Genomic DNA, 12,772 nt, shown 5'->3' on the forward strand with positions numbered 1-12,772 from the left:
TGTCTCCGATGCCCTAACGAAAGTTTTGCGCCGGCGAGTGAAGGTCATTTGATGGTCAAGCTGCACTGAAAGGTCGTTTTAAATAAATAAATAAATAAATAAATAAATAAATAAATAAATAATGACTTTATTGGATAACACAATTACTGGTAAAACCAGTAGTTCTCATTCTCATTTTTCTACAATTACAAATTCAATTGCAAATTCAAATAGAAAAATACAAAGAAAAAAATACAATTGAAAATTCATTAGAAATTTCTACTTATAATAAAGTTGTTAATTCTAGAGCTCTGATCTTTGTATTTCTTGTATACAGTATTAGATTTCTAAATTTACAAAGGAGAATGAGGCCCCTCGTAGTACTGTCTTGATTGTTCCATAGTCTAGTGCCACTTGCAAAACAAGAACGTTTGCCGGTCTTGGTGTTTAAAAAAGGAGTGGTGAAGTCCATGTTAGTTGACGCCCGAGTTGTGTAATGATGTCTGTTATTGACAAAACGAATATAATGATTAAAGTAATCAGGACACTTCCCATGGATAATATCATGCAAAATACACAGTTTCCTCAACTTTATTATGTCACTGCAGTAATGGGGATCCAGCCTAACCTCTTGAAAAGGCCAACTGAACTTTCATAGATCCTAGCATCTAAAATTACTCTAACGCAACGTTTGACTCAATAAGCTGCATCAAATCAGATTCTGACCCTGACGAACTGATGTCGGCATTCTCTCCTTCACTTTCACTTTGCTGCGGACTGTTATCGACTGTGTCACGGCGCGTAATTGCGCGCAGGAAATCGAGACGTTCCTGCGCCTGAGAAGCTTCCATGTCGAGGGCCATCTCCACCGCCTTGTCCTTCGCCAAACGAGCAAACTTCTCTGCCTCCGCGTAATTACCTCGTCGGTATTCCAAATCAGAACTAGCCAGGTAGAACAGAGTTTTCTCTACCCGCGCAAATTCCGACCAGTACTTGTTTCGCATCGTGTCTAAGCACGACTGGGCTGTCGCGATAAATTCCTTGCTCACAGAACGTTTTCGCGCGGCATCGCTGAGGCAATCGAGCAAAAGCATTGCCATTTTGACCAACACGACCTCATAGTGGTGTTTCATCACAGACACTTGACTGTTTTCTGTTTCCACGCGCTGGTAGACGTCGATGCACTTTTCCAGATTACTTCGTTCTTCATTCACTTGTTTGAGGCTTCGATGAGGGGTGCGTCCAATGAAATCCATTAACATACTTGCTCTCTCGTAAGCAATCAAGCTTGTGTCCATGCTCTTTTGACACGCAGCAATGTTTTGCCCGGCTAGGTGCACACAGTACTCAGCCTTCCCTAGGTTTCCTTGCCTTCTAAAGATTCCTGCTCGATAGCCGTAGCCCCTTCCGGCCAGAAGATGTGGATTTTTTGCTTCAGACATGAAACCGAACGCTTCATCGATCAACTGTAGAGCGCGGTCCGGCTCATTTTGATAACAAGCTTCCATGCTTTGCTCCAGTTTTATGGCAGCCTGAGTGTCCGCATCAGTAAACTTCAGCAATAGCTCGCTAGCGTAATTGTTAAAATCTTCCCACCTAGCATTGTCTCGACTTGACTGAAGCCGTTTCACAACCCACGAAGATCTTTTGTAAAGCACAGTACTCTCTTTAGAAAGGGACGGTGGACTCAACGCAAACAATGGGGGAACAGCGCTCTCTTTCGCCTTTTTCGTAGTCTTGCGAGTTCTTGATTTCGATGATTCCGGGGACCCTGTTTCTAGCGTGACCAAAATTTGGCAGATAGTTTCACAAGCAGTAGTGTGTCTCTGTACAATTCTCTTTTTTCCCCTTCTTTTCGGTGGAATAGCGTCCAATGAAAAGCTTACCTTGTATTTGGTTTCAGGCTCATGGAAGCGAAACAGATAGCCGACAACTCCTGCCATGGACTCGTTTGCGTCGCCTGTAGTTTCGCTTTTGATGCGTTCACACTGATAGTCGGGCAATTTAAGACTAGATCCATCAGCTCCATCGTAACTTACGGCCACTGTTACATCGTAATTATCTGAGATGTCAAGTGCTTCGCTTGTCTGTTGATTCTTACAGACCAACAACTGAACTAAGTGATCGAATTGACAATCAGGGAAGCCAAGCCTACTCCGACCAACGCTCAAAAGTCCATGTGGTTTCCAGAGTTCTCTCAATACAGGACCACCTTCATCGCCGCTTTTAACGTAGCTGAGATTTTCAGAACTGGTCGGATCATCTACTGATCTAAAGCTTAGGACATTATCTCTACCAACTTGCAAAAAACTGGCGTTAATATTCAAAACAAAGGAGTTGTTATTACTTCTGCTTGTTGTTCGCTCCCCTTCGCTTGAATCACTTCCAGGAACATCAGTCCCAGTGCAACCATCTGAATCATCTGAAGCTCAGACTGCATCTAATCTTTTCACTCCACCTTCGTCGAAAGCTCGACTACCAGTAGCCATTTTACTCGGTAAATTTAATTCTCACGCTTTCCACACTGAGTCAGCCAGCGAGTTGTCGAAATACCAGTTTTTTTTGTTTCTTTTTCGCGCGAACAACTTTATCAGGAAGTTATCGCTCAGTAGCCAACTTCCATAACGGCTAATGAGTAACAGTTTAGCTAGAAAGCAAGATATCGCCGTGAGTTCAGGCTGTATTCTGATCCATACTCAAGCCATTTCACAACATGATCATTTTAGCCATGATCAGAGTTGAATTCGAAAGCTAAATTGTTTTTTTACCTTAAATATGCAAAGCATCCAAGAGATATAGTGGGGGTTTGTATGCAAGTGAGTCACTCGGAAGCTCGATCAATCAGCCATGCAATCACCAGATGGAGTTAAAGAAGTGTTTTAATTTGTATGCACTCACTTACAAACGAAAGATGTACTGGACCCCGGGTAGGGGGGGGGTACTCCCTTATATGAGCTATATAAGTATGTGCAGCCCCAAAGGGTATAGTTTTTCAGCTGTTTTGGTCCTAAACAGGGTATCGATTTTAGCCTGTTTTGGCCATTTTGGTTATAAGTAGGGTATGGTTTTTGTACTCTAGCCTTGATATGGGTATGTTTTTAAGAAGAAGCCACTTTTTCGTCATTATCGAAAAGAAAATTAGCAAAAGCCCTTCACAAATTATGTTAAGGGTAATTTAACATTGGTCTGAACCAGGGAACTTATTTTAACGCAGGTCCGCTGAAACTGGGTTTTGATTTCATGGTCAGGTCATAAATAGGGCATCGAATATTTGGTCAGGTCATAAATAGGGTAGGGAATATTGCAGATTTTGGTCATAAATCGGGTAAGGGATTTGAGAAGCGGGCCGCACACCCCGACCCAACTTTTCTGGGAGTACCCCCCCCCCCCTCCTCGGGTACTGGACCTGATTTGAACAGCAGTAGGTAATATTTGAACTGGTATACAGTGGCATACACGAACTGATCTAGAATTATCTGACATATGCCGATTGGAGAGGGAATAAAAGCGATATGAAACTACTCCAGGGTCACGAAAAAAGTTTGCAAAACATAAATTATGAGTAACAAGCAAAGATCTTGTATGTGTGCAGCAAACTAACCGCGTAACTTCCTGTGTGTTTATAACATGTACCGCTTGATTCTACCTCTCATCAAAGGCCCTGATACTGATGGTGCATGATCAGTGTTGTACTGCAGTGCAACCTTGTTATTTGCGCTTATGTTACATTAAATCATGGTTTATAGTTGAAGGGACTCTAGTAACATGAATAAATCAATTAATGGCAGTCAGTAAAGAGAACTTTTGCTTCAGACATGAAACTGAACGCCTCATCGATCAAGTTTAGAGCGCGGTCCGGCTCGTTTTGATAACAAGCTCTCACGCTTTGCTCCAGTTTTATGGCTATCTTCTGAGTGTCCGCATAAGTAAACTTCATACTCTATGTTAGCTAAAAGATGAAGGACTGATTGCATCGAACCGTGTTTGTGAGTGAATCATGCATGAACTGGGTTGAATGTAAAGATCGATCGGATGGTTTTGTATGGGAACTTGCCGCAGACAGATTAGACGGAAAAGACATCGAGTAGAAAGAAGCATAAGAGAAGGCAGCTGGTTCGAGAATTCTAACTTGTCAGTCGAGGTGATTAAGTTTACCTTCTGGTGGTGCCAGGGACTTGACCAATGGCAAATTAAACAGCAACTCGGACTTGGATCACAAACGGCTGTGGACTGGAACATATTATGTCGAGAACTCTGTGAGGTTACACTCTTCGAGGAAAGAGAGAAACTTGGAGGACCAGGTAAAGTTGTAGAGATCGACGAGTCAAAAATCGGCCAAAGAAAATATCATCACGGGTACGTTGTGGAAGATTATCACTCTGATGATCCCAAAACATGGATTAAGAGAATAATGACTAACATAATAATATTAATAGATGTCCTCAGCTGCGATTGAAACTATTTATTGACTTTTGTGAGATCCTAGCGAGGAATTTATTTACGACTGGCTGTAGGTCGTACACTGCGCACGACCTTAGCCGTTGCTAGGATAACGTATTCCCCACGTATACATTTTGAGAATGACCAACGTGCTCTATGAGACAGTCTTGCTGACAGGCATTCCTTAGATCTTATGTTTTTGCGCTGCCTGCTGGGAATCATGGTAGTTGTATTCATCATCTTGGATTTGATATTTGTTTTAGTGAACACAACTTCCATAATTCATTGCAGGCGTGTCTCCCAGAGGGCATTGGCCCTTTAGTTGTCTCAGCCACAAAAGAATGGTACAATGGTATTCCCTTGATTCAGAGCCAGTGATCAGGAATAGCGATTATGAACACTGAATAACCCTAGTTAGCTCATGTAACGCAATATATTATTTCATGTGATCCTCTCTTATTTGGTAAATTTCCCTTTCACAGCGGTCACACTTGATTTGGTGTAAGGTATATTTATACCCGAAATCGAAAGGGCATTTCTCAAGACCTTTGTTTCCACATGACAACACTGACACCATAGCTTGAGGGATGGAAAAGAGATCTCGAATCGTCATTACCTGCGGGATGTCCCAGCAACTCCTTCTTTTGCTTTTTGTTTTACAAGATGCATAGGGCTTTTCAAACTACCTGATTACAGCATTTGCATTGGTATACTAGTAGAATTCTACTAATCTGTGATAGGAATCGGGCAGTAGAAATCGAGAGCGAATAATCTAATTGTTTTAGTATCAGTGATTTACTAGTCGTTCAAAACTTAATCTAAATCATCTTCACAGACACTTCGAAAACGCCAAGAAGCGGCCGTCATTTTGTTAACAAGGGCACACTGCTACGCCGCTCACTATCTATCATGGAATAGATGGTGAGTAGCGTAGCCAATCAGAGAACGCCATTCGTGATAGAACGCCAGTAGATTTATCCTAAAACTCGATAGAAACAAGGAGAACATGTTTTCTATTTCTTAAATGCAGCATGATGTACCTATTGTAAGTAGTGAGCTTGCATTAAACATCCCAGTAAACAAAAGGAGATTTCGTTAAATTTCTGCACAGTAAAATTTGTAGGCATAGTAATGAACAACCATTGGAATCTCTGTATAAAATTAGATTATCAAAGGTGTTGGCGACTGATTGTTGCACGGGATAAAGCGTGAGTCTAAACCTCCTCCCCCCTTTCATGTAGGAACATGTTTTCAAGTTTTTGCATTTATCGATTGCCCCAGCTTCTTGTTCCTGATTTATCTGGTTCTGAATCATGAAACACAAACAAAACCTCACGCCAAAATATCACGCAGCGCTACTAACACTGATCACATCACGAGAGGTCTGCTCTAGGTAACATCACGACCAAAAATAATGGACATACTTCATTAACATTGTAAATGAAAATGATCAGTCGAATTGCTTATATAACATAACGTGTCTTTCCAATATTTTGATATTGATATTAAAGAAGTAACAAAACTTCATTCTGTCATGTCTGTTGCCTCTCTTTACTGTAAAAATAACTAACAGGCCGAAGAACCAATCAAAAGAATACTTGAAAACGAGGGCATTCGGCTCAACTAAATTGATGAACAAGTAATGCAAACATAAGCAGGATGTCTGATTCAATTGGTTGACAAAGCAGCCTTTTGGTAATTGAAACATACATGCATTTGACTTAAAGTTTAAAAGCAGCTATTAGAAAGACGAAAAGTGTTCAATCAAACGTTTACCGACAAAAATTTGCATTTTAATCAGAAAAATTGATTAACAATAGCGAATTGAGGATTATCAGGTATTTAAATTTTGAGTACTTTTGTACATTACATCTCAGCTTGACAATATTAAATTGTTTTTTCGTAGAGTAAATATGACGAAAGCCACATTCAGTGATCAATTTTAAGCTTTCACTTTCTCAGTTTTTGAAGTGAGAGCTTTTACCTTTTTCTGCCCGATAATTCGAACAGTAGACGTGTATTCCAAGTTCCCTGTTTTCAGATTAGACATAAAAATCTCACTGTTTGCTAAATAGATAAAGAGATGACAATTTCCTACAAGGATGAATACACTTCCAGTGCTAACATAAAATAATTTATCTAAACATTTTGACTCACTTGAAAACCATTCTTGAGACATAGCCGGCTTTCGTGTTCGGAGCGATTTACAGTAATACTTTTTGCAATTTCATCTTTGGGTATTATTTTGGGTCAAATTGCTTCTTATGATTTCTCATTTCCTAAAAGTATTTTGCTTATAAGTGAGAGTTAATCAATATAAACGATTGCAAACATATTCCTTTTTCTAGTTTGCTAAATCTCGCGATATCCTGAATTGTTAACGAATTTTTATTATTATTATTTCTTATTTCTGTTAATTAAGTTTAACGAAATTGCTTGCTCAAATATCACCGTTTAAAATGTTTCGTGCTACGTTGTGCCGTTTCAAGCGGTTTTTCGCGCCTATTACCCCAAATATAATAGATTATCTGCATGTTGCATTCAACGCTCCTAAATACGATATTGTCTTTTCCGATAATACGAAAAGAAATATATAGGAGGACTCGATTGCTTTTTGAAATACTAAGTTGATAACAAATTTCAAAGTTTTTTCCTTAATTTTCGTGCGTATTGAGATATATTATTTCTGAACTTAAATTTCAGGAAATGTTGAATTCGTGTTAGAAAAAAAACAAATGAAGAACGTAGATAGTTACTGAAAAGTATGCCTTTATTTCGCATTTCCGTATATTTCCGTATATTCTCATAATGTTTAGTTATCAAAATACTTGAAAAAATAATTATATCGTTTCCACCGGTGAGTATTTGGCATGAATTATGGCTATTGTAGAGTTTCTTAGGATCCTACCAAACCTTTAGAAGTAATGAACGTATATTCTTTTTCGTAATTACACATTTTTACCAGTATTCTTTATGAAGCAAGCCGAGCCAATGACAGTTTAGCTTAACTGACTGACGAATGGAGAATTATCGTATTTGATTGCTTGTTTACGAGAAATAATTGTGCCAGTCGTTAAAAAGCATTATTTCCTCATTGGTTCGCTTTCTTTTCAACATCGCCTTGTGATATTTAGCACTTATCGCTTTCAAATCGTTTTCAGCTGCTGAGAGGCTATATGCAAATTTTTCTGTTTTCGTGGCCAAGATTTTTACATCGATGTAAAGTTTCCACGGGTTTAATTATAATTATCACAGTACAAATTTATTGGCAAGTTTGTAACTGATATTTTTTGCCTGGGGCAAAGTTGGGATTGAACTTGTTAACCTGGCGAGTAAATAAGCGGTCTGTTACATTCAAGGACCAGTATATACCTCAGGTTATTGGACTGGTACGTTTATTTTTACGTTTTCTATTTTCTCAACATAAATCTGGTCATCCTAACATTCTGTGATGTGTTTTTGTCAGTAACATTAATCTTTCTTGTAATAATATAATTTAAGAAAGTGAAATTTATATTGCATGCAGAGTTTTTCAGTATAAAAAATATATATATATATTCCGCCATTAGCAAAAAGTAATTACAATAAGCATCGATAGCTTCAATTTCGTATCAAAATTTTTATGAAACATACTTCATTTTGTCGAACAGAATTTACTTTTGAGTCAAGGACTCTTTTCAATCTAGTTCCATCCATACACAGCAACTTAACAGGGTTTGAACTGCTCTCTGTGCACTGACTCCAAAATCTATTCAGTGATATCGTCCCTTGCTTTCATTTTTTTCCGTGCATCTCCGAACTGGGTTTGGCTTCAGTGATTTGTCTAAATTTTCAGTTTCAAGCCTTTAGCACCGATAGCAAAATGTCCAAACAACCTTCCAACGTGGCGCATGACTTGAATTTTTTAAGACTGCTGCAAGATAAGTCTTGGTATGACAGACTCAACTCGTCGCCGATGATCGCCAGTCTGTTAGCAACAGTTTGAATCACCTCAGTGTTTTGATGTTTGACTGAGTCCACAGCAATGCCTTGTTCTGTGTAAGCAGAGATGTCACTTGGTCGATCCATGATTTGCTCAAATTATTGCCAGTGACAATTTGCCCTTATGGTAAGTAGTTCCTGTAAACACGAATCGTAAAATCATTTCATGTTTAAATATTGGTCTTAATGTTGGGAGTAAATTAATATCACAGAAATGTGACTTCAGCCCTTAAGGCATGCTTAACCCGTTAGTTTGTATCATTACGTTGTCCCATTGCAATATTGCTGTTGGTGCGATTCGTCCAATGTACTTAGCGACCTCACTAATGAAAGCAAAACGTGCTAGGAACGAGGAACGAAAAAATGGGATTCAATTGTGCTTGCAAAACAAAAACAACAAATATGTTTGCTCAAAATTCCGTAGAAAACGTTGAAAAATCGATGGCACATGAAAAACCAAAATATTCTAGAAACATTGACCTCTGGAAACAAACTTACCCAGAGTTCTGTATCCTTCTCACTTCTCAGCTTGACTTTTTGCTGAAGTTCGACTCTCTTGTTCCACACGGGAGCTGGTAAGAGCTAATATGAACTAACCATGGCATGAAGCCCTTTTATAGGCCGAACCATCGTCCAAAAATCACGAATCACGAAACAAATAACACGAAATATCACGTAACTCCATACCGTGTTTGTAAATCTTAACAACAATACCTCAGAGAGAGCCGGAGGGCACAACATCACGAGAACGGATTTCAATAAAAACAAGCTCACATTATTTCACCAAGACTGAATTGTTTTAACTTCATGATTTTTCTATGTTTAAATCTTGCTTAAGGCATATGTTATAGTAAACATAAGGGTTTATTTGCGATATCGTGTTGTGTACCGTGGTCTTGAAATCACATGAGGAGGATCACGTTCACTTATTCTCAAAAACAAGTGAGTTAAATACTAGTTATTACTCACGATATATTATTTATGTAAATGTGTATGAGAAATGTTATGATTATCAATCTGAGGACTACTGAAATTACTCTGAGTAAATGTATTAGCCCAGTTCATGTCATGACAAACTTCAAGAGGTGACACTTCCTCAGTTAATGTGAATTGTTTTTATGAAGTGTCCTTCAACTTGAGAATATTTCCGGTACATCTGTTTTTCAATTTATTTTTCATCATTGACTTACGATAATTTTATTCCCGACAAATTACGTTGGCAAGAGGTGTTGTAAAATATATGAAGCGTGTTTTACTTGAAATATATATCTGGCTAAATATCTAAGTAGATAAAGTCAGAGGAATTTAAGCTTACTAAAAAAGCAATTTTCCTAGCATGGTAATGCATACAGAAAACGTGAAGGTTCCTCAAGAGATGTAAATCGCCTTTCTTAATCTTTATGCCATACAATTCAATTTGTTTCATATAGCAAGAAATATCTACAGCCACAGTATGTAATTACAGTAGATGGTCGCGCCTATGGTGCGAAGTTTCGCTCTCAGGTCAACTACTCTGGCTTGACTGTTGCTGACATATTTTAATCCAGCTCTGTGTAGTACGTAAGTCCACAATTTAGATCTCAGGAGAAAACACGAAACACAAAGAAAATCACAGAATCAAAACATCGTCATTATCATTTCCCATGTTCACAATAGTAGACTAGTAACAATAACTCACGAGAGGGCACTGTACTGAGAAACGTCACGAGATAAAAATTGGATAAACTTAGGCTAAATAAACATATTGAACAAAATTTTCCACTCTAATGTTCACATATGACGCTCATGTTTAAGATACTACAAACATTTCCATATACAAAACTTTCTTTTTGTTGTACTGATATCTTTGCTCTGTTAAGAAACTAGCCCGTGTATGCAATGGCTAATTGAAATAATGCTAGAAAATGAGGTCGATCGGGCAGGCAACCTATATCACAGTATTTATCATGTATAATTTTCATTATTATCTGTCATTAATCAGCGATTTGATGAAACTTGAATTGATATTTCGTTTATTCTGTCAAGCGAATCTATAAAAGGTCTAGAACTCTTATACACACACGGCTAACATTGCTAATAACTATGATTAGTTTTGTAATAAATAAAATGAAAAATCGGCAGAATACTTTTCTATGTAAATATACTTCGTGAGAACGGAAACGATCCTTTCAGGTTTGTCCTGAAATGAACTGAACTCTTTCTTAGCTATTCTTGCAGTCATCAGAATAATAATCATAATATTTGTCAAAAACATTTGCATGAAAAAGATAACGTGAGTAAAAACCATTATCTATGTCGCTTTGATTGTTTTTAAGGTGTGCGTCCTTACTAACCTCATGAAAACAGCAGATAACTTAAAGATCACAGAGCGAGCTTTCACCTTTACTATGAGAGGTTCGTAGTATCATGTGAACAAATACAGTTCAAATGGTTGAAATCTATGCACTAATAGTATAATCTGAACTTTTTTTGGCTAAAATTTTGTCTCGTGATGTTGTTCCAAAAAGCTCTATCGTGAAGTATTGTTGCTAAGGGTTACAAACACGATTTTGTGTTGCGTGATATTTGATGTTATTTGTTTCGTGTTTCGTGATTTTTGGAGGTTGCCGTGGGCAATAAAAGGGTCCCACACCTTGATGAATTCATAACTACCAGCTTCGGTGAGGAGAGGAACACTGAAACATTGATCCCTTCGAAATCATTCTTGGCTAGGTAAGTTGGATTTTTAGAGGTCATTTTAACAAAATATTCTGGCAATTTGCATCAAAATGAAACTGCATAAGAGAAAGATTTGTCTCGTTGAAGGATTTTTGCTTTGCCAGCCCGATCATCCCTATTTCATTCCTTACTCAGATTTTTCTTCAAACATTACGTTTTGTAACACCGACTCCCAACTTCATATCTTCAGAATCCCTTCATATCGACGTTGCGATAGATCATGCTGGGTCAGCGAAAACAGCGGGGCATTTTACTGAATGTAATAATTTTATGCTTCTTTTCACAGGATCTGCAGACCATTAGGGGAATTTTTAATAATCTGAGCAAATTATGAATCACCCAAGTGACCTCTCTGCTCGCACAGAACGAGGCTTTACTAATAAAGAAAATGCAGAGGCAATTAAATTTGTTGCCGGAAAACTGGCGCTCGTTGGCGACCAGCTGAACCAGTCATATGAAGAATCGCGTTGCAGCGAAGTCAGGTCATGTATAAAGCTGGAAAGTTGCTTAGACATTTTGCGTTTGGTGCTGAAGGCGTAAACCAGAAAGTTTAAAATAAACAAGAGGGCGACTGGAAATGCTCGGAAGTGTGTTCTGAAAGCAGGAAACTTATTGAGGATGCTTCAAAATGAGATTTGAATGAAATGTATGCTCTGTGGACAAAGTTCAGGAGTTTTATCTATGAAAGAACGAAAATATGAACTGATCGAACACTGAATTAAAGTCAAATCTAGAAATCCGATAAAACTGTATTTTATTATAAACGTTTTGATAGACTGAAACGACTAGTTGATCGCTTTTCAGTGTAATTATATTTGCTTATGGCTTAAGATATAGTTTTTTAGTTTTAGAATCACTGCAATTTAATCTTTTACTTTCTAACCAAACGGCAAAAAGCTAGTTAGACTTTTTGCCCGATTGTTAAGAAGGTTCTGTTGACAATATATATGAAGAGGGAAAATAAATCTACCGGTCTGATAACATCCGGTATCGACTGATACTTTGATGAAGCATTCCACTTATTTACTTGTCGGTTAACATATGTTCAGTCCACAGATTGCCCAAAGTAGTAAAACAGTGTGGGGTGATAAACTTGCCAATGATATTTTGTATCCTTACCATTGAGATCACATGAAGCCAAACAATTTCATGACCTGTAAAAAAAAATAAAAAAACATTCGTAACTAAAACAGAAGTGAAAAATTTGCATTTTGCTGTCCTGCATGCAGCTGAAAACGATTTCTTTTGAAAAGGTGGTAAGTGCCTAATATATCACAAAGGGACGTTAAAAAGAACGCGAGCCAATGAGGAATACTGCTTTTTAACTACTGTCGTAATTACTTCTCACAAAATATATCAAGCACGTCAGTATGTTTTTTATGGTCGGGAGACAGCGATTCATGCTAAAGGAAGGCCAGTGAAGAAAAATCCATTTCCCACTAGCTGACTTCCCTGATTTTAAGATTTTCAGAATATGTGGAAATCGATATGCAATGGAGAAAGTCTATGTTTACTGCGACATTCAAGCTTTGTCACAAAATAACCATGTAGGCAATTAATTGCAAGTGATTGCCTCACGAATGAGATATTTTCTGAAATTTACGTTCAGAAGTGATACTTTGGTATGATTATGAATACATAAGCAGCTTTTTTA

General features: G+C 37.9%; 1 protein-coding gene across 1 annotated transcript; it reads right to left on the reverse strand.

The window, feature by feature from the left end:
* Positions 1-354: 354 nt before the first annotated feature.
* Positions 355-2,603, reverse strand: LOC145460572 (uncharacterized). The gene has a single exon (XM_081445425.1). It carries the CDS (start codon positions 1,920-1,922, stop codon positions 654-656), a length of 1,269 nt encoding a protein of 422 aa, XP_081301551.1. The 5' UTR covers positions 1,923-2,603; the 3' UTR covers positions 355-653.
* Between the last annotated feature and the right edge of the window lie 10,169 nt (positions 2,604-12,772).

This window comes from Orbicella franksi, chromosome 11 (genome assembly GCF_964199315.1).
Source record: "Orbicella franksi chromosome 11, jaOrbFran1.1, whole genome shotgun sequence".
NCBI lineage: Eukaryota > Metazoa > Cnidaria > Anthozoa > Scleractinia > Merulinidae > Orbicella > Orbicella franksi.

Coding starts and splice junctions, on each gene's coding strand:
- LOC145460572 (XM_081445425.1), bottom strand. CDS start 1,922: ATGGCAGGAGTTGTCGGCTATCTGTTTCGCTTCCATGAGCCTGAAACC.